At 37.7% G+C, this 26,632-nt stretch overlaps 2 protein-coding genes across 2 annotated transcripts; one reads left to right on the top strand and one right to left on the bottom strand.

Annotated features, from left to right (window-relative positions):
- Window positions 1-1,616: 1,616 nt before the first annotated feature.
- On the top strand, window positions 1,617-5,027 carry LOC119771718 (putative ubiquitin carboxyl-terminal hydrolase 50). Its single transcript, XM_038267839.1, has 6 exons — window positions 1,617-1,824; window positions 1,894-2,089; window positions 2,214-2,405; window positions 2,480-2,622; window positions 3,074-3,203; window positions 4,817-5,027. Exons 1-6 carry the CDS (start codon window positions 1,640-1,642, stop codon window positions 5,003-5,005), a joined length of 1,035 nt encoding a protein of 344 aa, XP_038123767.1. The 5' UTR covers window positions 1,617-1,639; the 3' UTR covers window positions 5,006-5,027.
- A 132-nt stretch (window positions 5,028-5,159) lies between these two features.
- usp8 (ubiquitin specific peptidase 8) lies at window positions 5,160-24,576 on the bottom strand. Its single transcript, XM_038267849.1, has 19 exons — window positions 24,446-24,576; window positions 23,668-23,840; window positions 21,862-22,006; window positions 21,679-21,764; window positions 21,417-21,555; window positions 21,265-21,307; window positions 20,983-21,154; window positions 17,805-17,967; window positions 17,568-17,709; window positions 15,012-15,268; window positions 14,443-14,934; window positions 12,808-12,882; window positions 12,392-12,690; window positions 10,136-10,357; window positions 9,847-10,057; window positions 7,560-7,796; window positions 6,820-6,962; window positions 6,590-6,722; window positions 5,160-6,515 (listed from the first exon to the last, which is right to left on the bottom strand). Exons 2-19 carry the CDS (start codon window positions 23,769-23,771, stop codon window positions 6,357-6,359), a joined length of 3,222 nt encoding a protein of 1,073 aa, XP_038123777.1. The 5' UTR covers window positions 23,772-23,840; window positions 24,446-24,576; the 3' UTR covers window positions 5,160-6,356.
- Window positions 24,577-26,632: the final 2,056 nt, after the last annotated feature.

Below are 26,632 nucleotides of genomic sequence, written 5' to 3'. Positions count from 1 at the left end.
ATAGCAGTGATTAGATACACAATACTTATGAGAATATCCAGTTTTAAATGGTGTTAGATGGAAAATGCTTTTATGTTCATGTTTCATCCATAAACCTCTGGGAGTCTGGATATTGAACAGAACACCACTGCTGAGATTTGGTACAAAATGTTTTTTGGGGCACAGTCAGCTTTTAAATCTGTCATGATAACAATTGTTACACTTGCTAGATACATTTTTTTTTCTTCAAAATTTAACTGCTGCGAAATATCTAAAGACATGCCGATGGAGGGTCATAACCTTGATCAAGGGTTCCTAAACATTTAAGCCTGTGACCCCAGAAAGAATAGTGCAAAAGATTGGCGAACCTTAAGAAATAGAAATAACTTTATCCCTCTCAATCTATTAAAATAAAACAAGAAGTCTTTTAAAAATAAGATTTAATGATCTAATGTATAATTTGAGTTTATTTATAAAATAGTTTATAATGTACAAGATAAATAGCATAAATCTATCTTTATAGTATTATATAAATGTATAATAACATTTGATTACTTCATACATTTTTATTTAATTTTATATTCATTTTTTTATTTAATGGGACAATTACTTTTTTTTAACTGTGCATTTTATAAACTTCATGGCATATTCAATATTTGAATCATGCTCAAAATATATAAATCCTTTTTTAAATTACATTTATATATTAGATTTTTTATTTCAATTTATTTTTCTAAGGGACATTTATTCATTTAAATGTTTCTTTTATAATTGCATATTTAAAATTTTAATCATGTTAAAGCTAAAAGAATAAATGTTGCATCTTGTGGTTTTATGGTAAGTGTAATTATTAATTGGTTAATTTAAATTACATATTTCTAGATATATATTGGCTTATTATACACCTCAGGGATGACATCTAGATCATAGCTCTAATTCATAACTACAATGAGGTAAAAACCTGAATTTCCTCAAATGAAATCAGAAAAGAAGGTTACTTCTGTGTTACTGTTATTCAATATGTTGAACAACTTAACTTTAAACTGGGGGAAGATTTAGGGTGATTAGTACAGAATGCTGTAATATTTAATATCATTGCTGTTACCTGTATATCTTTAGCTCTTAAATAAAAAAATATGAGGTAAAAATTCTATTATGAGCCAATAAAAAAAACAAAAACACTTGATGTTTTCCGTTTTCCATTTATAAAACCCAGACATACTGATGTGATATTAAACTCCTAAAAGCTCTTAAATGTTTTGTGTTTTATCTGCTATAACTAATCTTTCTCTTTATCTAGACCAGGTTAGACTCACTTTGAGGATAAAATAAAAACATTTTTCTCCCTCAAATGCTCAAATTGTGGCTCCTTTAACTCTATAAATAGAACTATTGGTTATGTTTCCAAGTTAACCACATTCAAATCAGAGTTTTGCTATGATAAAGACAAATTAGCTTTAAGATACCGCTTGTTTCCTTTCAAATAAGTGTATACAGAATGCTGATATTTCTGTTGCCAGGGCTACCATTTAATTTGGCAGAGGTCAAACTAGTCCAGCCCAGTAAATTAAGCCTGTTTCCACTTGGGACACACAAAGTAGAACACCGATGTGTTTTCTGTCTTTATTCCAGGTGGTCAAACATTAACGGCAGCGTTCAGATGACCGAGGATATGAAGTGCAGCTTGGGAAGGCAGCTGCAGAGCCAGCAGAGCAGACCAGGAGTGTGTGGGTTAGACAACTCTGGCAATTCATGCTACTTAAATGCTGTTCTGCAGTGTCTTTGTTCAACTATGCCCCTTGTAGAGCACCTTCTTAATCAAGATACACGCAAAGACCTGGGAAGGTATGTAGCACCCTGCCTCTCTTCTCTCTCCTATAGCTCCAGATCCACTGATTGAACCTCTTTGTTCAGGTGTAAATGCAGGCTTGCACAGGTTTTTGTCCAGCTGCTGGAGAAGATGTGGCTGGGGAGCAGCTCCAGCTGTGCCCCTGTTGAAACCAGGTCCATGCTGGGCTCCATCTTCCCCCAGTTTGATAACTACACCCAGCAGGATGCTCAGGAACTGCTGCTTCACCTTTTAAATGGCCTCCATGAAGATCTGAAAAAGGTGCCGCAAAATCACTCTTCTACTAAGACTGTCTGTTAAAAATACAGATTCAAATTTCCTTTAAAAAAATATTTTCATAAGTTCCCAAGTTCACATTTGTGTTTATTTGGTCGGCACATGTCAGATTCATTTCTCGAGACGACAGCCAGGAGAAAAACAGAGCACCACAGAGTCCACTATCATCTCAGATCTGTTTGAAGGCCAGCTAAGCTACCTGACCTACTTCATGCAGTGTGGCCACCAGGCAAACAATGCCCAAACCTTCACTATACTGTCACTTCCAATTCCCAAAAAATCCAAGAAGTGCTCCATTGAGGTACGTTTGAACAGATTTGTCCCCGCTGTTGTTCTGCGAGACCTAAACTTCACCCATTTTTGATGTCTGTGCAGGATTGTTTATCTCTGTTCTTTGAGGAGACCATCCTGACTGTGGCCGAGCAGACGCTCTGCTCAGCCTGTGGGCTGAGAAGAGAAGCAGCAGTCCAAACCTGTTTAGACAAGCCCCCAGAGATTCTCATATTGCACCTGAAACGGTAAGTATAAAACACAATCTATGTAAATTTTTCCATAATAGATCTGATTACAGCTATAATTCACATTATTGATTCATGTCATACCGTATATATAATCCAATATCTCAACTACTGATCCACAAACTATAGCATCAAAAGGTAAAAATCCCTTTATCTGTCATTTAACATGTTTGCTTTGGCCAAAACAAAGGAATAATATTTATCCCTTTAAAGGTTTCACAGGAAAACTGCAAAAAATATTATTCAAGATATTACAAACATAGATTTGGTACCTGCCTTCACTGTATAGATGCATAAAGCAATAAAAATATGAGATCATGTTAGCCTGACATGCAAACTAATCCAAGCTGCCTGAAGATAGTTTTATAACACCTTAAATAAAAAGATAAAAGTGGCTAGAGGAATATAAATACCTTCTTTTGATCCAGTATAATTATAATCTTCTTTTAAGGTTTGGCTGTAAGGGGAAGAGTCAGGTCAAACTGTCAGCCAATGTTTCCTTCTCCATGGAGCTGGATATTTCAGCGTTTCTATCCAGCTCAGCACAGGAGACGTCTCCGTACCATCTGTATGCTGTTGTGGTGAGTTATCAGTGCCCTCATCCTTTCTTAGCGCCATGCCTCTGCAGGCCCTAACGCATGTCTGCAACCTTTCATATCCAAAGAGTCATTTTGCCCTGAGTTCAGCTAAGAAGAACTCACTTAGAGCCACAAAATATCACGATTGCTTTTAAAAAAACTGAGGTATGGATTTTTTTTTTCTGTAGGGAAAATATTTGATGTTAACAAAAATAATAATAAAACACCTAGTTTCCAAGAAAATTATTTCTGGTGATGTCCAATATTTTTTTCAAAAACTAAAAAAAGTTTCCAATACTGGTATTTGTTCTAATAGTACATTACATAAGTTCTGTTATATTACTTTTTTTGCCACTATTAAGAGCCATTGTAGAGGGTCCAAAGAGACACATGCTGCTCTACAGACACAGGAACAAAAAGTTAATTAAATTTGGTGATTGTCGAGAAATATTAACAAAAAGAAAGTCGATTTAAACGTTTTTATATTAGAAATATTTTCTCAAAATTTCGGTTTGCAAAGATAAATTTCTAGATTTCTCTAACATTGTCTTTTAGGAAAAAAGACATTGACCTCATTGGGTGTTTTTTTCCCCGTTACAAAAACAGAAAAAAATTCCTGTATTTTTTTACTGCAGTTTATGTAGACAATATTTAAACTAGTTATGGTAAATGGCATGTACTTATATAGTGCCTTTTTTCAAGTCAGGAGACTTGACCAAAGCGCTTTAAATTACATTCATTCACCCATTCACCACACGCACACACTGATGGTGGCAAGCTACATTGTAGCCACAGCTGCCCTGGGCTCACTGACAGAAGCGGGGCTGCCGTACACTGGCGCCACCGGGCCCTCTGACCACCATCAGTAGACAATGCAGGTGAAGTGTCTTGCCCAAGGACACGACGACACTGAAAGTAGGAGCCGGGGCTTGAACCATCAATCCTTCGATTTCAGGGCAAACTCCTACATCCAATGCCACTGTAATATAATATATATTAGTAATATAAATATATATATATATTTATATTACGTAACAGAGAGAAAAGACAATTTACTTTTCTTCATAAGTCTAAAAAGTAGGTTATATGCAGAAAGGTTTAGATGAAAACTATTTTACCATATCTAAATAGGCCTTTGAGGAATTGTGAAATATAAAACTTTGATGATACAAAGCATATAAAAAGAAAAACAACAATATACTTAGTGAAAATGTAATAAGCAGAATACAATAAAACTGAAATAACAACAGAAACTAAAGTGGATTCAACCTTAAAGGTTCACTTTCTCCCATCCCATTTGGTTCTAGAATTCAAATTTAATAAAAATAAATCCCAAACTATCAACAAATTGTTTGCCTTGTAAACCAAAACCAATGTTTCAACAGACGTGGAGTCTAGATTAAAGATAAACGATCACATTTAAACATGAATCAGCCCTAAAGAATAACTATTGAAAATTAGATTTTAGTGTTAAAGGAGGAAGAAGTCAGGAGACAAAATTTGGCCCAATACCTGCTACATTATTTAATGCCATTAATATATATCATCGACTGTAAGTGCCCTAAACATTCAGCTGTCACATAAAGAAAAAAATCCTATTTTTCTTTTCCCTCCAGAACCACACAGGTCACCTGGACATGGGTCACTACACAGCTGTCTGCTACAACTCGCTGCTGGGGATGTGGCACTGCTTTGACGACGCTCTCGTCAGGGAGGTGCAAGAGAAACTCGTACAGTCTCCAAATGCTTATGTTCTGTTCTACATGCATAAGCCATTCTATAAACCAAAGATCCAGGGACTCTGAGCTCTCCATCCTGAAGGAAGCATAAAAAGCTTGTAAATATTTGCTTGTTGTCCTTCATCCCCACAGGATGAAAAAAAATAGAAATAAAAAAAAAGGGTCAACTGAAATGAATGGTCCACATTCTAACTAGGTTCAAACCGACAAAGAGGCAGAGTTCATTTGAAGCAGGTTTAATAAATAGTCATACAAGTTATTCTGAGGTTAATATAGTTATGTTAAATGATCGGTATTTAGAGCATTGATAAGAAAAGAATGAATAAAAGACAAAAATGATAAGTTCATGCTAGGCCATAAAAGTTTACTTAGCAGTAGATAAATCCTTCAAATCCAAATCTTTGCTCCATTAAGAAGCAAAATCAGTCTCATTTGTCATTTCTCCCATAAATCCTTTGGTCGGCCAGACAAGCAGCCGAAGCTGACGATGAGATCCAGTCTTCATGTCATCAGGCTCAGTAAACAACAAACAAAATCTTAGAAATTAAATAAAAAATACCATCTATCCCAGCATGTCTCCCTCTTAATAGTGTTTGATTATGATAAATCTGAAGGTGATTATGATAAATCGGAGTAGACATAAGATCCCAGGATCAGCATCCATGGAAAGAATTCTGGGATGGAAACACGGGTCAGTTGTTAAAGAGTGTGTTCTACATAAACAACTTAAAGCGATCGCATTTTGAATGTGCAAAAATGTGGCTAATATGAACAAGCAACAGGCAAATTTCCCTCGAAAAAAAAAAAAACAACAACCCCAAAACAAACAGGAAAAGAAAATCCCACTGTCTCCCTTCACAGGTTATACAGTCAGAGCCATAAAGCACATGGTCTGTTCTCATTTATATGGTCCTTTTTAACTAGTTGCTACCTTTTAGAAGAAGAAAAAAAAAACAATTTGGTCGATAGACAAAACCTGAAATAATTCACAGAAGCGTAGCTAAGAATGTACATGCCATCGAACTCCTAGCCCTGCATACGCTGTTGCTGCCATCGGCACAGAGTACAACAGAAAGGAAGGAATCAGCCGTGAAACGGAACTATGGTAAAGAAGTCAGATTAGCATTGATTTAGTCTCTGGATGATCAGTAATGTTTACAGGCAGCATCATTTTAGCTAAAAGGTCCTCTAGTAGCTGAAGCATTGCACAGTGTGCCTCCACTTTCACCAATCACTCCCACACCAGGTTCCCAAAGTCCCTGGGTCGTCCCCTCACCGTCAACATACATGACCGATCACCCTCAACTAATGTGCGCCGGCATCTTCGCAGAGCTGAGATTTTGTAAAGAAAACAACCTCTAGGCTTGTTTTCGAAGCTGCGTGGTGTTCATTTTCCTCCATTTGTCTCCCAGCGCCGTCACAGAGTGGAATAAAACAGGATGTAGGCTGCGGAAGACTTGACTGAAGACGAGGAGATTTCAGTCACTTCGTGGTCATCAAATTTGTACCAGCGCTGTTTGAGGGAGTTCTTGCAATAGGCAGTGTAGTGGCCACCGTCTAAGCCACCGTAGTGATTCTGCAGTAGAGGAAAGAAAGGTTAATTTAATGCTCATGGAAACCCTAAAGCAGTTAGGTGTCATTCCTACTTACAGAAACTCCATAAAGGTTGTATCTCTTTAGGGTCTGCTTAGGTCCAATAACATACTGAGCCAGGTCCAGGCCATCTAGAGGAAAATCTACAGATGTTTGTAGCTTTTGCTTCCATCTACCTTCATAAGAGAACCTGTAGAAATAAAACCCATCATAAACAGTGACAAATAGATTTAGGGTAAAATTCTTAAAAGCCTTCAAAAAGTTTAGCTCCGGTAGCATCTACGGACCGTTTTAAGTGCACCAGGACAATAGGAGGAACCTTCCAGATCTCCAGCTTCTTGGTGGAATCTCTGTGAGCTTTGCAGTGTCTGCAGAAAACCTTGTTGTTGTCTGTGAGTTTTTCTTCTTTAGAGAATAATCTCAGACAGTCCTGTCAACAAATCCATAAAAAAAGAAAAATCAATCTCAAAATGCAAGACATCTTAGGTTTATTTTTCCCGTTTACAATTTACAACCGGCATTTTTTCTACCCACAGATTCCTTTTTTGCCTCATTCCACTTTCATCTCATAACTCTGAACAAACCATTTTGTATCCACAGACTAACACAGGGTCTGACAAATAATGTGTTGCAAAAAAGCATTTTCTGGAATTAATAACATAAATGCTTATAAAACAATCCTTAATATTCTAAACCCACTCATAATTTAATCCATATTTCCAAAACGTTTTTTGTGCTGTGGAAAACCGCACTGCACAGGAAAGAACACTAGGTGGCAGCATTGTAATTTGTGAAGTCATAAATACTTCCAATCGCCTCATTTTCAGACTATTTTTTCACAAGTTAAATGATTCATCTAAGCTAACAAACGAATATTAATAAGAGGAAAATGTACGCTTTGTATTGATCTGAGATCCTACAGACAAAAGAAGTCTTCACCATTCAGTAGACTTAACTCCTATTGTATATTGTCAATTAAAGATGCAAACTCCAATAAAAAAAGTAGGACATTTAAGGCGTGACCTACCTGCAGGGAGCACTTGCTGGTGGAGGCCAGAGGCAGCGACAGGTACATGAAGGTCTCAAATGTGCGTGACTTGCGGTGGCAGGTCAGACACTGCACCGTGGACTTGAACTGGCCCTGGAACAGAGCTACGATGATGGATTCATTCAGCAACTTGTGTTTGCTCCAGGCCAGGTTTGCTGCGGTCTGGTCGTCCAGATGGTCGTTTTCTTCCTCCTTGTAACGCTTCCTGTTGTCGGCCTGAAAACAGATATGCGAGAAAAGAAAGCTATATAGTTATAAACAACTGAAAAATTTGTAAGGAAAACACCCTCCTGGTTCAATTAAAGCTGATGGAAAAGACCTGATGGACTTGCTGCTTCTATAGTATATTATTAAACACTGCCTGGCCAAAAATACAATTAGCCCATCTAATTAATCAATCAGGTAAAAGTGCTCCTGCTTATTTCTCAAAATTATCATCTCTCAGATTAACAGTGGTTGAAACATGATGATAATGGGTGAATTTCGTGAGTTGATAGGAATGAAGGAAGCATAAATAATCAAATTCACATATAAATGAAACACAACTATGTCCACACCTTTACTAGATTATTGTCCTTTGGGATTTGCTGGAGAGCTAACATCATGAATGCCACATCTGCATGGAAATAAGCGTAAGCAAAGTGAAACGGGTTCATGTTGACAGCAGGGTTCATGTTTTGGTCGGGCAGTGTCCATGAGCTCCATCAGCACGCAGATTATCAAGATCGACCCAACTCAGAGAGGCAGGGAAATATACGGTGCCTTGCAGAAGTTTTCACACCTTTTGAACTCTTTACATTTTGTGACACAAACATACATTTTTATCATTTTTTTGACATTTTATATGAAACAAGGTAGTTTAGAAGTGAATCCTAAAGTGAAGATATTGTTCTTATCTTTTTAATAAATAAAAATGAGAAAAGTCTTGTATTCATTTGTATTCTTTGTTTTACTGTGATGTTTAAATAAAATTCAATGCAATCAAATGGGCTCAAAAATGATTGAATAAGAAAATGAAAGTTAATCTATATGAACGTTAAATAATAAACGACGCTCATTCAAAAGGGCGTCGCCCGTTTCAATTTGCATGTTGTCTAAGCAAAAACAAGGCTTTGTTGGGCTACTGTATAAAGCATCTCAATACTATTTCTGACATTTGAATTGATAAAGCTTCCTGGATGGGAAGCAAAACGTCTTCAAACTTGGAAACAAAGTCCAGTGGATTGTTTTTAAACTTTTTTGGAAATTTAAGTAATAAATAATCAAATTGCTTTGTGAAAGCCTTGGAAGAACATAGATGAGCTATAAGCCTACAAAGATATAATGGATCCATTCAGACGTGCAGCCAAAAGGCCCAAACTAACACAAGGTAAAACGAAGAAATTTGGTTGTTGCATTATTGATTGCAAGAAAGAATCCCCATCTGCCAGGTAGAAACATGAGGGAAGTGATCAGATTCAATGTTCTTCTTCCACTTTATAGTTTTTCACCATTTTATCACATAAAACTCCCATAATATACATGATAGTTGATGAATGATATTCTACAAAACATAAAGAGGTCAACAATTATTAGTACTTTTGCAAGGCGGTTCGGGTGGCAGATTGTTTATATAATCATCAAAAAAAGGTGAAAATCTGGAAAAAGGCTAAATGGGCTCTGGAGTGAATCATGAAGATGGCAGAGGGGTCAGAAAATCATGCTAAAGGAATGGGATATAATGGAGATTGGGTTATGAGAAATTAACTAGCTGCTCCCTACTTTCATCTTCTCAATCAAACTTCAAAATTCAACTAGGAATAAGTCTATGCAAATATCAAGCCATGCATGATTAATGAAGTGAAAAAAATAAACAGGTTTAGGGACAAAGATACCGAATTCCTTTGTACTACTTCAATATTTTTTTTTCTGTTTGAACAAACATGAAGCAATTAGCATTTAGCATGCACAGAGGTTCTGAAGGAGCGTCAAACCGGACAGATGCAGACATGGCACATTCACACTCCTGCAGGACCAAAAACACACAACTATTTACTTACTCTCTAAATTATCATCAAAATGAGACCCAGTGAAAAACACAAAAAAAAAATATACAGAAAGAACAAAAAACACATTTTAAGCCGGTTCCAGGAAGACTAACAAAATATATTTTTTATTGTTTAAGCTGTTGTTGACTCATCTTTCTGTTTACGTTTTCAGTTTTCTTTTCTTTTCATAAACCAAACCAGAGGCCTTTTCCAGTATCAAGTATAAGTTTGTGCTCTACCTTGTTGAGGTCTTCATGGAGCCCATCCATGAGGAACAGAAGCAGCTCCTGGGAGTCCTGCTGGTCATAGCCTGCAAACTGATCATTGATCTTTCCTATGGTGTTCTTGAAATCCCGCGGACTGATGCACTTGTACAGACCGGCCCACAGGGCTTTCATGATTACTCCAAACTCCTCTGCAACCTCCCCTTTATGGCCAAGGATGTTAGACCTGGCAGAGAGAGGAAACAGGGATAAACTCAAAGCACTTCACACTGGATAGTGTGGTTCCACCTGTTCAAGACCTCACCTGTTGATGTCGCTAAGGTAGCCGTTGTTATTAAAGTACTCAGCCATGCCAGGAGTGTTGCAGAGACACTGCAGGATGGAGTTCATATAGCAGGTGTTCCCCAGGTTACGCAGACCAGTAAGCGACGCACCTAAACCTCCAAATGAAGGATTCAGGTTGCGAATCTTTGCAGCAGATGGACGCACACTCTCCACTTTAGAATAAACCTTTACACTGGGAGGTCTGGAAGCACAGAGAAAGGTTATTTTACCAGAGCAGAGCCTATGTTACACTGTAAAAACAAGAGAAAGCCTAGATTATAATTTCTATGTGAGATTCCCCCTTATCAGGTTTGAGTCAATTTGCACTTGTCATTCCATATTGTGTGGCAAACAGTCATAGCCGATGCAAAGATAACTCACAGCTTTAAAGCGATGCATGAAACCACCAGGGAATTCTATCTGATCTTAGAAACCAAAAATTTACCTTAAAAAAAAGAAGCTACTTTAAAAAAATTCCTAAAATAACAGGAACATAAACATAAAAGAAAATTATAATTTTTACATTTTGCAAGTTGAAAACTGGTCAAATTTTATCCAAACACTGTAAAATGATTAATCTTAATCAACAAAATAACTGAAAACAACAAACCTCATGTCAAAAAATTTTAAGTCTGCTTCACAAAAAGCACATTTTAGCACAAACAGATCAAGACAGATTCAATATCTAGTCATACAGAAGCCGAGAGCGATCGTGTCCCTTCGATACTTTTTCACTGTGGTTTTCTCAAGAAAATTAGTTAACTTTGTCATTATTTAAGGATAACAAATACCAGTTTCTCGTGATAACGAGATTATAATAAAGACAACAAAAGCAGTTTTCGTGTCATAACGAGATGATTGGTGTGTGTTAAAACTGATTACATCCTTCAATACCATGACAGCAGGAGAGGATTTATAAGTATAAAGGGCGGATTATACTTCTGCTCGCTTGGGTCTCTTAGGTCTGGTCGCAAACCAGTTTTACTGGTATGCTTCTGCACCGTCGGTCTGGAATTTCTAGGGACGCACAGCAGTTTCCAGCAAAAGCGCAAGGGGGAGCGTATTCGAGAACTCGCAAGAACTTCTTTGGCAGCGCCGGCGGGGTTGTTTAATTTCTAAAACAACATGTCTGGGGCATCAAACAAGTGGTTGTACTTCCTAACCTCCTCGATCAACCTTTCATCGTGGTTATCCATTGTTGTTATTACTCCTCTGTTTTTTAAAAATGGCGCGCCCCGGAACCGAATCGAGAAGGATGACGACACAGACAGCCGGAAAGGCATACCAAGGACCAATCACAGCTGCAGCACTTCTGCTTGAGGTCTGCGAGGATTTGGAACTGTCCGACGCGTAGTCAGGATTTATTTGAGGTGTGCATCAACGGTTGCAAAACCTCAACGCGGGGGGCATGGTCGCGCACAGAGACAGATTTGACGGTTGCAGAGGCTATGCGTCAGAAGTCATGGCAGCCAAAGTGTAATTCTGTAAATAATCCTGTGTTTAACTTTTAGGTAATGAGATGACGTTGGTTTGATAATTTGCTTTCGCTTCTGATTCATAAGTATTTAAACCTATGTCTCTGGCACCTTAACGCCGATTTTTTCTGTACAGCCCCGGTGTTACGCCTGAAATTGCTATAAGATGCATTAACCCCCAAAATGAGTCCAGATTAAAGATTTTTATTAAAGAACAGTGAGATTTGTTTCTACTGTATTCCATGCAATCCAATCATCCACCACGACCTGAAAACGAGTGAAAAGAAAGAGGAACCGCAGGCATGGATGTACTGGGAATCCAGGGCTGTTGGCCAGCCTCATTCATTATTCATGCAGGTTAATCATCTTATTATCTCAAGAAATCAACTGTTCTCTCGTGATAATGAGGTAATTATCTTGTTATCTCGAGAAAACAATTAATGGTTTAACCATGATAACAAGTTAGTTAGGTCATTATCTCAAGAAGGCAAAGGAAAAAAAAGTTAAGTGTGACCGCTCCCAGCGTTTATACTAGTCATGAGAGAATGCAGTTAAAAAGTTTTCAACTAGAGAAGTAGAGCCAGAAAGAGACTAATATGAAAACTGATTCTGACGTGTAAATCTGAACTAAAATAATCTGTTACACAAAGATCAACAAACTAAGAGGCAATTCTAATGGAACCTCTATCCATCCCAAATCAAATGGGCACTAGGGCCTTGTAGTAATGGTTGGAAAGATGAGCAGAAATGTCTAAACTTACTTGGTCTCTCTGTTGATGGTGGGTATGACAGCAGCGGTGGAGGGGGCGGTGGCCTTTTTCTGTGTCTCCTCTCGCAATTCCTGGCTAATGTCCGGAGAAGAGTAGGAGCGTTTCAGCTTAGACTGTTCCCGCTCTCGCTCGTTGCTTGTGTCCGGCTCAGCGGGCCTCTGTGACCTTGGTTTGGGGGTTGGCGGGGTGGAGGGTGGGGTCTGAGGGACGGTGACCTCAGGGGGGTAAAGGTGGACGCGGTTTGTAGGGGAGTGGTAGTATCTGTAGGTACCCGTCACTGTGTCCAGGAACTAAACAGAAATGGGAATAAACATTTTTCAAAAAGTTCCTCAGTTCAAACATAAATGTCTTATTATTTAAATAGAAATTTTAATTGACGTCATATTTGAACTATGACTATAAGATACCTTCATCCAGCCATCAGGGAGGCCTGGCACACTCCTACCCATTTCCTCACTCCTTGCCCTGGTCAGAGGCTCCCTCTGTGAAGCAAACACAACATTCACATACATGTTGAGTTTTAAATCGGTTTCTTTGTTATTTAAAAAAGAAAGTCATTTTAATTCTAGATCTAATGATGTATAGATTTGGTTTTGTTGATCACAAAAAACAAAAACATTACTTAATTCAATAAAAACATTCATCCATTTTGTCAAAAATAAACATTTTGATCATTTTCAACAATTGTAATTGTGGTTTTGTATGTAGATGTTTCACACCAGAGTCATTTTCTTCAAAACTTTGAGAGCCAAAAGCTTGTTGCAGGTCTTTACAGTAACCTTTGTGAGGAAAAACTCTTACTTCTACTATCACGCATGGATCTGCATGCTAGCTGCAAGTCTCTCCTCCCTTCTTTGTGGCAGCAAACCTACTTGAAGTGTATGATGCCACCTAAAGGGCTGGAGTTAGAAATATAGCTTCTCACTCTTGTTGAATATAATGTGGCAAACATTCAGTGCGTCAAACATTGCAATATATTGTAAATACAATTAATTGCCAATTAGTTTCAAATGAGAATTGCAATGAACCCGAGTGCCATTATTCAGAATTTAAGAACATTTGGAACAATGGATGATCCTCTTGAAGGGATGCCAGCCGATCAAAATTACTTGAAAATGTCCCCATGACTTATCCTGGAAGTCACAAAATCTAACTTCATCAGTGAGGGTAAGTATTATGATTAAACTAAAAAGGAATGGGCTAATATGGTCTCAATAGTAGTGTGATGCATGAGCCTGTGTTAACTAGATGGTAATTCAATAAAACACAAAGTTTACTCTCTACTAGAAACTCCTAAAGAACACCGTTAGGTTCATGACCTCAACGCCAACCCAATTTGGATTATTCAGAAGAACAACGATTTAACAATTCTATCTTGGAACACCTCAAATGAAACGTTATAAAGGTTTTAAAATGGCCTAGTCAATATCTTGACTGAAATCTATGAGAATAATAGATCTATTAAATGATTCCTAAGCAGATAGCAAAAGGTTCCCTAAAGAATATATTTTTTTACAGAATTAAACCAGGTGAAACTCAAACTTTTCCACTTGAGGAGTTCTGGATAGAGCAGTTTGTAAGACGAAAACATTTAACATATTTTTTTAACACTTTTCATATAGTGTAATTACTGCTCTAGGTGGGTCACTATGTCAGCTAAAGGCATATTTTACAGTCTCTATACTCCAGAGACACCAAACTAGTTGACAATTATTTCAATAATCGATCAATCACAGTTAATCCAATTGTTTCAGCCCTAGTAGACATTCTGTACCACGGCATGTAAACTTGTGATTTTTACTTGAAAACCCTCCAATGAGGCTGAGTTGAAACCATCCTGCAAATAGGAGTGGGTCAAAATGCTTCTAGAGAGACAAAAGAATCATTATAATCACTTAAAATGATACGTTTCTATAACCCAGAGTCAGGTGGATTTGGGCAGCTTTACCCAGGACAAAAAGGAATTTAAACATTCCTTTTATTCAGCCTTCCCTTTGCATATGAATCAGCAAACCTCAACTTTAGAGTATAAAGTGTCTCACCTTGATTTCATTGACGATGTGGTTGGGAGCTGGAGAATCCAGAGACATGCTCTTCGAAGGCGTGTCGGGGTTTTGTTCTTTCCCCCTCCTCTCACCGTCATTGCTCACTTTGCTCTCCTTGTCTTCCTCTTCCTCTGCCTTCTGCCTTTCCAGTTTCTTCTTCTCCTGATGTCGTTTTCCCTCATCTTCCTTCTTCCTCCTTTCGCTCTCCTCCCTTTCCTTCAGCTCCTTCTCCTTCAGTTCCTTCTCCTGCCTCTCCTCTTCCAAACGACGCTCCTGGTTCCGTTTTTCCTGTTCCTTCCTCGCCTTCTCCATCACTGCCACCACCTCGGAGTGTATCTGCTGTTGTTCGTCTTTGGACAGAGAATTGCTGGGGATGAGTGGAGGTTTAGCAGAGCGATCAGGGATAATTGGGCCGTTCTGAGTGGAATCTTTCGCAGACCGGTTCTGACTGGTCTTGGTTTGATCAGCGGGTTTCTTGGCTCGGTCAAACTGAAAAGAAAACAACTAATGAGGAGTAATTGAACAAACATATATTTCTGAAAATAAAAGCCAGATCGTTAAATTACCTGGGGGAACATTCTGGCTGTAGCAGGCGATTGACTGGCTGCAGGGTCTGACCCAGAATTTGTCAAGCCTGTGGCAGGGATGTCTACAGCGTCTGGGAACCTGTCAGCAATCATGGAGGTTTTGGATTTCGGCGGCTCAGCAGGTGAGACTCCGTTCACCAGAGCAGGAGCTGGTGATTCTTGAGGCTCAGATGAAATCTCCGGCTCAGGTGGAGTCGGGGGCTTCGGTTCCTCCAAAGATGGGTAACTGAAGTTCACTGTTTGAAACGTGAAATTTAAACATATTTAAACAATAAAAAAAAAACACCACACTGTTTTAGCTTTTATAGATTTTCTTTAGTCCACCAATATTGTTACAGAGAAAACCAACCTGGTTCTTAATCAAAGAACCAGATTGATTTTCCATAATTAGGGATCTAGTCAATACGTCTTATCCAGTAAATGTTTGATCATCTGCTTTGTTTTATATTTTATTGGAAATGACAGTGAGGGGAGATAATTTAACCGCAAAAAAAAACAAAAAAAACCCACTTAATCTCAGTATCTCTGCTAAAGTCCATCCATCCATCTTCTTCCGCTTATCCGGGGTCGGGTCGCGGGGGTAGTGGCTTCAGTAGGGAGGCCCAGAAGTATGAATAATTTTGCAATGCCATAAATGAACTGGATATCTGCATTCAGTTAAGACGGTCTATTGAAATGTTTTGCAAGAACAGCCATGGAGTGTACTAATACCTACTTCTAAAAAAAAAAAAAAAAAACTGACAATTATAAAGTGAAGCCTAATGTAGTTTTCTTATTCAAGAGCCAAAGCTACATCTTCTACGGAGATTTAAGAAAACAAATGGCCAAAATGAAATCCATCCACTTCTTCTGTTTATCTGGTGTTGGGTCGTGGGGGTAGCAGCTTCAGTAGGGAGGCCCAGACGTCCCTCTCCCCAGGCACTTGGGCCAGCTCCTCCGGGGGAATCCCAAGGCACTTCCAGGACAGCCGAGAAACATAGTCCCTCCAGCGTATCCTGGACCTCCTCCCAGTGGGACGTGCCTGGAACACCTCACCAGGGAGACATCCAGGAGGCATCCTAACCAGATGCCCGAGCCACCTCAACTGGCTCCTCTCGATGTAGAGGAGCAGCGGCTATACTCCAAGTCCCCCCCGGATGACTGAGCTCCTCACCCTATCTCTAAGGGAGAGGTCAGACTCAGAAAACTCATTTCAGCCGCTTGTATCTGGGATCTCGTTCTTTCGCTCATGACCATAGATGAGGGTAGGAACATAGATCGGCCGGTAAATCAAGAGCTTTGCTTTTTGGCTCAGCTTTCTTCACCACAACAGACAGCGCACACTTCACAGCAGATGCCACAACAATCCGGCTATCGGTCTCCCGCTCCATCTTCCCCTCATTCATGAACAAGACTCCAAGATGCTTAAACTCCTCCAGTAGGAGAAGTACATCCTCCCCTAGCCAGGGGAGGCACTCTACCCTTTTCCGGCTCAAGACCATGGTCTTGAGTCATGATCTCTACAAAGTGATGCCTGAATATCACCACCTTTATTTATTACTGGTGGTCCAAAGAAGTTCCGGTGTTTTCTTTGCTTCATAATCCTATTGATCTGATCTCTGATCAGTAGCAATTCAAGATTACTAAGACAGCACATTTAACAACAACTGGCATTAGTCAAAGTGCTGTACACACATGAAAAAAATGCTAATTCAAACATTAAAAAAACAAACAAACACACAAATACTATACATAATGGGAGGGAAGAAAATCATGCTGTAAGAAATCCCAGAGATTGTGTTTTTTATGTTGGCTCTTAAAACATAATCCATAACTCAAAGTTGAAGCCTGTCTACACACAACTGGACATTAGAGCCACGAGGGGGCAAATAAGACTGCAAGAGATAAGACAAATATGCTGGTGCCTTCCCATTTAGAGCCTTATAGGTCAACAATAAAACCTTCAAATCAAATTAAAGAAAACAAGGAACCAACAAAGACAAACAAGCACTGGTGAGATATGTCCAGGCTTTTTTGTTTGTGATAAAAGACAAGCTGCTGTGATCTGAACCAGCTGCAGCCATGACAGGCTGGCCTGGCCAACACCAACATACAAAGAACAGCAGTTATCAAGTTGAGAAGTAATGAAAGCATGAATCCCACATTAAAATGTATTCACTTTGGGCAAAATTCTCAATTTAAAAAATATTTTTTATGACAAAACTAATCTGTTTCTAAAGATTAAGGCCAGAATCAAGAATTACTACAAGATTTTTCATGTGAGATTTTACAAAATGCTAGAGGCTGCTGACATCAGAAGAAGCAGCTAAACTGATAAAAAAAACAAAAACACATACACAACCCTCTCATATATAGATTTAATATTTAAAGATTCTTTAGAATTAACACTCAATTCTGCTAATTTCTTTAAAGGCCTGTTTTCAAAACAGTAAGTTATGGACAATACACGAAACCAACAGGTGGAAATGTTAGAGTAAAGCTTATGTAACTTATTATTCCTAAAAGCAGATTCACACATGGGCTGGTGATACTCACACTGAGGAAGGCTGTTGGTAATAGTTTGCCTCGGGGGTCGGACTTTAGCGTTGGTCGTGTACATTGGGTAAAACAGCAGCCAGTTCTCATAGCCCCCCTCCAGTATCAGTGGCTCACTACTCATAATGGTTAGGCTGTCCCACTGTAAAGTGTTTATAAAAACACCGGTATTAATCTGAAACTTTTTCTGATTCATGCATAAATGACAGACACACGATGCAGCAAAGACATACTTACCTTATAAATTGCATCTTTTAGACTCTGCAAGGTGGTGCCTAACTTAAGGTCAGAGGCAGAATTAAACCAGTCCAGCAGGACCACATAATCCACCAAACCTCGCCTCTTCCAGTAATCTTTGGATGCGTCGGGCAACTTTGCCTCAATCTGATTCACAGTGATTCTGAAACGTTTTTTTGGGGGGAAAAAACAGGTTAAGACGTCAGACCGAAAAAAAAAAAAGTAAATACAAAAAAGAAAAGAAAGATAGAACAGAAATCAAACTATACATGGTCCTATTATATCAGTTTGCAAAACCCTTGGAATGGATTGGTTCCCTCTGGACAGCGGCTGGAGATCAACAGTTTTGAGTGATTTGTTTCAAATACTCAAGAGAGGCAGACAATGCAAATGTTAAAGTTTATGACTGTTGAATCAATGGCAGATGGGCATTACAGGGATTTCCATGCTGGGCTGATGGTTTAGACCAGGGGTATTCAACTAGATTTCAGGAGGGTCCGATACCTCAACCTCCTCCCTCTACAGGGTCCTTAAGCAATGGATGTTGCACAAAAGTATTGGAATATATACTCACCGGCCGCTTTATTAGGTACACCTGTCCAACTGCTCATTAACACTTAATTTCTAAGCAGCCAATCACATGGCGGCAACTCAGTGCATTTAGGCATGTAGACATGGTCAAGACAATCTCCTGCAGTTCAAACCGAGCATCAGTATGAGGAAGAAAGGTGATTTGAGTGACTTTTAACGTGGCATGATTGTTGGTGCCAGAAGGGCTGGTCTGAGTATTTCAGAAACTGCTGATCTACTGGGATTTTCACGCACAACCATCTCTAGGGTTTACAGAGAATGGTCCGAAAAAGAAAAAACATCCAGTGAGCGGCAGTTCTGTGGGCGGAAATGCCTTGTTGATGCCAGAGGTCAGAGGAGAATGGCCAGACTGGTTCGAGCTGATAGAAGGGCAACAGTGACTCAAATAACCACCCGTTACAACCAAGGTGGGCAGAAGAGCATCTCTGAACGCACAGTTCGTCGAACTTTGAGGCAGATGGGCTACAGCAGCAGAAGACCACACCGGGTGCCACTCCTTTCAGCTAAGAACAGGAAACTGAGGCTACAATTTGCACAAGCTCATCGAAATTGGACAGTAGAAGATTGGAAAAACGTTGCCTGGTCTGATGAGTCTCGATTTCTGCTGCGACATTCGGATGGTAGGGTCAGAATTTGGCGTCTACAACATGAAAGCATGGATCCATCCTGCCTTGTATCAACGGTTCAGGCTGGTGGTGGTGGTGTCATGGTGTGGGGAATATTTTCTTGGCACTCTTTGGGCCCTTTGGTACCAATTGAGCATCGTTGCAACGCCACAGCCTACCTGAGTATTGTTGCTGACCATGTCCATCCCTTTATGACCACAATGTACCCAACTTCTGATGGCTACTTTCAGCAGGATAATGTGCCATGTCATAAAGCTGGAATCATCTCAGACTGGTTTCTTGAAAATGACAATGAGTTCACTGTACTCAAATGGCCTCCACAGTCACCAGATCTCAATCTAATAGAGCATCTTTGGGATGTGGTGGAACGGGAGATTCCCATCATGGATGTGCAGCCGACAAATCTGCGGGAACTGTGTGATGCCATCATGTCAATATGGACCAAACTCCCTGAGGAATGCTTCCAGCACCTTGTTGAATCTATGCCACGAAGAATTCAGGCAGTTCTGAAGGCAAAAGGGGGTCCAACCCGTTACTAGCATGGGGTACCTAATAAAGTGGCCGGTGAGTGTAAGTAAAACTACTGAGACAACTTCAACATTTTATTACGGTTTTTGGTGCTTTTCTTAGTTACACAATATTTCTAAATAATGTTTTACATATATCTAAAAAAAAAAAAAAAAAAATACTTCATTTCCTGATATTTAAAGAACAATTTTCTTAAATATTGAGCATTCTTATTAAGAAAAAACATTTTATCATTTGCAAAATAGAACAGTAAAGACATAAATAATGAAAGTCTTATTTGAAAGCAACTTGTAAAATACAACCTTGGTTCTTTAGATTTTTCTTTTACTTAAAATGAATCCAGTTGCAGCACAAAGTAGTAGAAAAAATTTACAAGTTTACGGTTCAGAAAACAGGATTCATTTAACATAAGTCTGAGTTTGCTTATTTTCATGGTTTTTACCTCAAATTGTTCAGAGGAAATGATTACTCAAACCTTTCCTGCTTGGAAACATGGTGTCGTTTAATGTTTTAATTTTTTGACAATTGCCACGGACTCACAGCAGGTTAAACAGATCGGTCCTGTAGCTTTTTCTAGGGGAAACAAATGCATATTTGTCCGCCCACTCGTCTTCAAACACCCCGTTTTTATGTTCCACCTCCATGAATTTTTAAACAAGCAACCTCAAAATGTTTTGAGATTTAACGGCTAGCTTCTGTCTCCTCTTAGAGTGCGAACAAATCACGGGTCTAACATGATTGGAATAGGTTGTGGAGAGCGCCTGAAGAGCCACAGCTGGGCTGTCAAAGCTGTGCCTGATTAAAAGTCTTGTTTGAGCGGAACTACGATAGATTCATTTTACCGCATTAAAACATCCAGCAGTTTAGGTAAAGGCTTCACGGGGTCTGGACCGGAGTCCGCCAGTTGGCGTACCCCTGGCTTAGACCATGGTGGTTCTGTCACCACAGTAATCACACTGTTTAACATTTTCATTTATGAACACCATACTTAAATATTATTTGAGTAATTTCATGTTTTTGCTTTAGATCTCCATAATGATATTTAATTACAAAAAATATTAATATATTTATAGATGACTTTTAATACCGACAAGAAAATTAATAAATATCTAAAATATATAAACAGGTTCTCTGAAGAAAAAACCCCATAAATAAATGTATAGCTCCCCATTACAAAATCTACATATTCAATATTCAAAAGGTTAAACCAATATAACAAATGCTAATCTCGATAGGAAAAACATCTTTACAGTTAGTTATTCAACTAGTTGGTATTATAATCTGAATTTGACAGCTGTGAGTTATAACAGGATCAATCTGTATAATTAGATTTAGTTTAATAAGTTTGATATTTTTTTATAAATTCATTATCGGTTCCCAAATAAATAACTTTTTTGTAGCTTTATAAATAAAATAAACAGTTGGTTTCTCACCCGGGGCTGATGGCCTCCTCTGGCACACTGATACAGGTTACAGCTGGGACCTGAATATGAGACTCCTCGTAGTCTCTGTGGCTGCGTGCATCCATCACAATAATTGAGATGGTCTGGTCCTTCATCATGCTAAAAAGTTTCTCAGCTGTGATGCCACCTGTTGGTTGGGCAGCTGAGAAGGAGATAAACAATCGCTTTAGGTGTAAAAAACTTTATAAAAGGAAAGCTTCCATTAGAGAACCATCTGCAGCATTGGTCATGTTTCTTCTCTGAACCATTTACCTTTAGAGATGACACTCTTTAGTTCATTCTGCTCTCCTTTCACCTGACAAATGAAGTCATCCCAAACAAATTAGAAGGTTTTAAAAACACATTTCATTTCAGATGTGTGATTTTTTAAAATGTGTAAAATGTTGTTTAAATGATAAGTCTACCTTTTTGCTGTCCTTTTTGCTAATTGTTGAGGCCTTTGGAGAGTTTCGACTGTCTTTCTCTTTGACTTCCTCCTTTTTCTTCTTCTCCTCTAACCTCTCCTTTTCCTCAAGTCTCTTCCGCACCTCAACTTCCTCGTACCTATTTAAAATATTAAAGTCAGGAGACTTGATCAAAAATAAAACATTAAAATTCATAAATATCCATTTTAAATTATATTTATGACTTTATTACGCATCCACCAAGAAGAGTAAAGCATCTAACCTGAGTTTAAGGCTTTCAGACAGCCTCTCAGCTTCTTCAATGGCTTTCTTAAAGCTATTTGCTCCGAGCATCGTCATGAAATAATCCTAAACAATTCACATTTGAAAAATAAAAACAAAACATCACTTTACAAAACATCACTTTTATGAAATGACTCACTTTACATAAATGGTATCATCATACCGACTGCTGCCTGAAGTCTGGCCTTTTCTTTATGATGTCATAAACCGTTAAATACTTCATGTAGAGCACATAAGCCTTCTCCTCATCCCTGTCAAGACGACATTCCTCTGCCGCCTTAAAGAGTTTGCAGGCACTCTGTACATAGCTGCAGCACAAGAAAGGAAGAAAACCAGTTGACTGATGTCCGCACTCCTCCTTTTTTTAGCCCTCTCTTGCGAGGTAAACATCAAATTAGGCTAGTAATGGTTTATTGGGTTTAACAGATCACCCGCTAAATATTTTATTTTTAAAGTAATAATAGTTCAAGTCAAATTCAAAAGTACAATACTAAACCCCAAGGAAATGTGTGTGATATATAAAATAATAACAGATATGACACATTTCTTATCTACAAAATGAAATCTTTTGGTTTTTTAATACAGAAAAAAAAATGTATATTTACAGAAATGTTCTGCTGTGGCTGAAAATCATTATGGGAACCCTTTTGACTGGATAGATGCCCAGGAAACGATCACAAACACCGTCCAAAAGAGGAGTAGCCACAAAAGGCTCTTGTCAAAGAAGCTGGATGCTCATAAAATTACGTACGAGAGCATTTAAATGAAAAGGTGAATGGAATGAAAATGTGTAGAGGGAGAGCTCCTTTTCATTTGCAATTTAAGGTCCAAGTGTAAAGAAGAGTGAAGAGAAATAGAAACTAATTTCACCCGGAATAAAGTGTTTATAACCAGTGATGAGCTTGGAGAAATATAATCAGCTTGTGTTTGTCCACTATGTTTTACTATTGTCTCCATCTAAGCCTTCAGCTTGTATGTTAGATCCAGTTCCAACCAGGTTACTTAAGGAGGTATTTCCTTTGATCTTCTCCTCCATTTTAGATGTGATTAATCTATCTCTGTTACAGGGATATGTACCAAAGGCTTTTAAGGTTGCTTTAAATAAACTTTAACTTAAGAAACCGTCTCTTGACCCAGATGACTTGGTCAATTATAGACCTATATCCAATCTTCCTTTCTTAACTAAAATTCTTGAGAAAGTAGTTGCCAAACAAATGTGCAACCACTGACACAATAATTAGCTTTTTAAAGAGTTTCAGTCTGGCTTTAGAGCTCATCATAGCACTGAAACAGCTCTGGTGAAAATCACTAATGATATTCTCATGGCCTCAGATAATGGACTTGTATCTGTGCTCGTCCTGTTGGATCTCAGTGCTGCATTTGATACAGTTGACCATAATATTCTTTTAGAATGTCTTGAATATTTTGTTGGAATTAAAAGGTACAGCACTAGACTGGTTTCATCTATCGGACCAATTTCAGCTTGTTCACATCAATGACATATTTTTCTCACACTCAAAGGTTACATGTGGATAACCAAAGGGATCAATGCTAGGACTACTTCTCTTTATTATATTTTATATATATATATATATATATATATATATATATATATATATATATATGCTTCCAATGGGTAGAGTTATTAGACAGCATGGGATTAATTTCCACTGTCATGCTGATGATACCCAGCTATATCTGTCTATAAATCCAGATGAAGCTAACCCATTACATAGATACATTAAAACCTAGAGATATACATAAACTGAATTGAATAAGACCTATCTGAAAGCAGATGCCAGAAAAAGGCACCTGGTTGTTGTTATATCAAATAATATCACACGAATGTTGTTGTTTGTTTGTTTGCAACATTAGTGACAGCTAAAGAAATTTTTAGATCAGCTAATTATATTTAAAAAAATAACAAATGTTCTTTATTATAATGGGTTGCAAAGGTAGACATAATTACCTTCTGGTGCTCGTCTTATCAGGCTTAATTTCAGCTTTTTTGTTGAGGTCCCCCAGGGATGTGGATAAATACAACTCTTTGGCCCCTGTGGATACTGCAGGCATCTTGGCAGATGATTAGTTCAGTGTACTAGCTGATGACCAGTCAGGGATTTATACAAAGTAGTGACATCTCTAAAAATGACACATAGGAGAAAGAAGAAGAAGAAAAAACAGGAGTAGATCAAAGGAGAGGGAAGACAAAACAGAATGTATTTTAACGAAACAAAAGTATATTCCACAAAGAATCTGTTTAACTTGTTTTTTTTACGCCGTTTTTAAATTGAGAAAAAAAAGGTGCGTTTTTAAACACCACATTGTGTTACTACGTACTATCTGGGCAGCTTAAGTTAGCCTAGGGTTTCGGTTAGCTATCAACAGTTCTAAAAAGAACATTAAGTTGATTTCGCTAACGTTAGCCAAAATGACTTCTAAAAACATGCTCAAATTAAAGCTTACGAACAACTAAATAGGTCTTACAGAGCGAAAGGCACATGATTCTTCCCCACTGTATAAACTAATCAGGCATTAGAATGTAAACTTGGCTTTGTTGTCTTCCTAGTTAGCTTCCTAGCCATGTTAGCATGTTGCGGAATAACGCACTTCGATAAACTGTTACTGCCTTGACATTCAAAAAAAGACCTGTGCTTAACGCAGCCTCTAAATGTTTTCCCGGTATAATACATGCAAATATGCAGTAACAGTTGGAATAAATATACTTGACTTCAACAAAACAATACCTTATTTTAAGCCGATGTTTACATTTACACTACGTTTTTGACAGCTGATTTCTTGTTCCGCTTCCCTTATCTTCTTCTTCTATTGCTTTTACTCCCAAATCACTTCTTCTTCTATCCCTCTTGTAGCGAGATTTCCAAAACTAGCAGCTCTATACTGCCACCAAGTGGACGGGAACGTCAACAAATACGTTTAAAGGTATTTTATTTCAGTTTGATTAGTTGATGTATCTTGCTCGCAATAACTTAATAAAAGTTACATTTCCTCCTGCGATCAAAACCACCAGCAAACATAAAAGATATAAAAAATTAACATTTAAAAAAATAAAGACGTAGGCCGGGTAGAAAATACCAATCTAAAAAAGAAAGATTAGCTTAAACTTTACAGACAAACCCTGCTCAAATGTATTTGTTTGAATATAACCATGCGTTATAAATAATATATAGCAATGCGTCACTTATTTTAATCATTCATAAGTGAATCCATTTAGTGAATCCAGATAAGTCTCACTTTATCGATTAACGTTTTTTTTTTTTTTTTCTTTTATGTAAATATTTTATCTAAATATAGTCAGTTACACTTATTCGTTTATTTATTTGTCAAAACAGCCTAAATCTTTGGGTAACAGTGGCATATTTGAACATTATTATGTGGAGAAAAAAAGATAAAAGCTTTTATTTCCAGTTAATCACTGATTTAATGAAAAGCAATAATAATAGCAATTTTATGTTTATAAACATTAAGTTAAATAATTTTAACAACAGCCGTTTTTTTTACTTCAAAATAACATAATTATGGTTCTTTCCTAAAGTAGCAATAAAAATTACATAAAGAAAACCCAAAGCATAAACATAAAAAAAACAAAAATGGTAAAAAAAAAAATGAAAAAGTAAAAAAATGATTTAATGCCATCAATGCAGTAGTAGGACCAGACTCTGAAATTTTGTGCTATTCTTTAAAATCATTAATTTTCTTTGTTCATGCAAACTTCTACTTTATAATTTAAAACTATTTCTCACACTTTTTTCTCAACACCACTATTTGCTCATCCTCGTTTTCCAGCTTCATGCCTGAACATAAATATTGAAAAGAGTTTATTATCATCTAAGAACACATCATGTTTCTAAGCACAAAAGTGAGTAACGCACCTCCACGTTATATACTTAAGTTAGAGTAACACCTCACTAAACAGTCTTTCATTTAACTTCAAGAAAAAAATAGTCGTAAAAAAGGATTAAAGTGTATTTGATTGATTGGCTACATAATGTAACTGATGAGAACATCTGATTACATTTTTTTAATACAAACAGGCAGATAATAAATAATATTGTCTGTAAGAAGGAGCACTACAGCAGGTCATTCATTCCCGCTGCCACCAGACTCTATAATAATGCACTATAACCACAATAACTCCTGTAAAAACCACTGTGCAGCTATATTATAGTTTTTTTTATTTATTGACTGTGCAATATTCTGCGCAATATGCTGACTGCGCAATATATTTGAATATAATAGTCATATCACTACCTCTCCGTTGCTCCTTACCTACTACACTTTAATGTAAAGTCAATCCACCTGTATATAAGCCATCCTGAGTGTACATATGACACCTCAAATCTCTGTTCTACTCCCTTGTATTTTTTATTTTTTTATTTCTTATTTTTATTTTGTTTTTCATTGTGTGTGATACATGTACACTTGCACCTTAATCCTATTTATCTTGATATACTGTATATACCTTGATATACTGAATATATATTGTTTATTCTTATTGCCTTTTTCCTCCTTGTTTGCACCTTCTTTAATTACTATGCCAATGTGTGACCAGTGAATTTCTCCGCTGTGAGATCAATAAAGCTCATCTAATCTATCTAATCTAATAATATAAAATAAACCTACAATACATTCCATAATGTATTTAGAAAATAACAAATTCAGGAAAGGGAAATCTTTTTCCATAATTTATTTGTTTTCCTGAATCTTTTTCAAAAGTTAACTTTTAGGTTGTGAAACCAGCCATGTGTGATGAGAATTTTTTTTAGCTTAACAACATCCCTTACTGTGGATGTCCACCAAGGAACCACAGACATAACAGCTGCAGCTAATGGCATCCACAATAAAGGCACAGAATATGGTCCCCTCAGACGGCATATCCACAGCCTCCCCTGGAATCTGAAAGAAACTCATTC

This window comes from Cyprinodon tularosa, unplaced genomic scaffold (genome assembly GCF_016077235.1).
Source record: "Cyprinodon tularosa strain WSP-4 unplaced genomic scaffold, ASM1607723v1 ctg687, whole genome shotgun sequence".
In the NCBI taxonomy this organism is placed as follows: Eukaryota; Metazoa; Chordata; class Actinopteri; order Cyprinodontiformes; family Cyprinodontidae; genus Cyprinodon; species Cyprinodon tularosa.
Note: the sequence above shows the minus strand (reverse complement) of the source record. Positions and strands in the feature narration are given on the sequence as shown.

Bases quoted from the DNA above. Each gene is read 5' to 3' on its own strand.
- LOC119771718 (XM_038267839.1), top strand. From the start codon at position 1,640: ATGACCGAGGATATGAAGTGCAGCTTGGGAAGGCAGCTGCAGAGCCAG. The intron at 2,090-2,213 runs GTGCCGCAAAAT...GGCACATGTCAG, and splicing joins TCCATGAAGATCTGAAAAAG to ATTCATTTCTCGAGACGACA. The intron at 3,204-4,816 runs GTGAGTTATCAG...TTTTCCCTCCAG, and splicing joins ACCATCTGTATGCTGTTGTG to AACCACACAGGTCACCTGGA.
- usp8 (XM_038267849.1), bottom strand. From the start codon at position 23,771: ATGCCTGCAGTATCCACAGGGGCCAAAGAGTTGTATTTATCCACATCC. The intron at 21,556-21,678 runs GTTAGATGCTTT...TATTTTAAATAG, and splicing joins TCTGAAAGCCTTAAACTCAG to GTACGAGGAAGTTGAGGTGC. The intron at 15,269-17,567 runs GTGAGTATCACC...CGTTTCAAACAG, and splicing joins TACCAACAGCCTTCCTCAGT to TGAACTTCAGTTACCCATCT.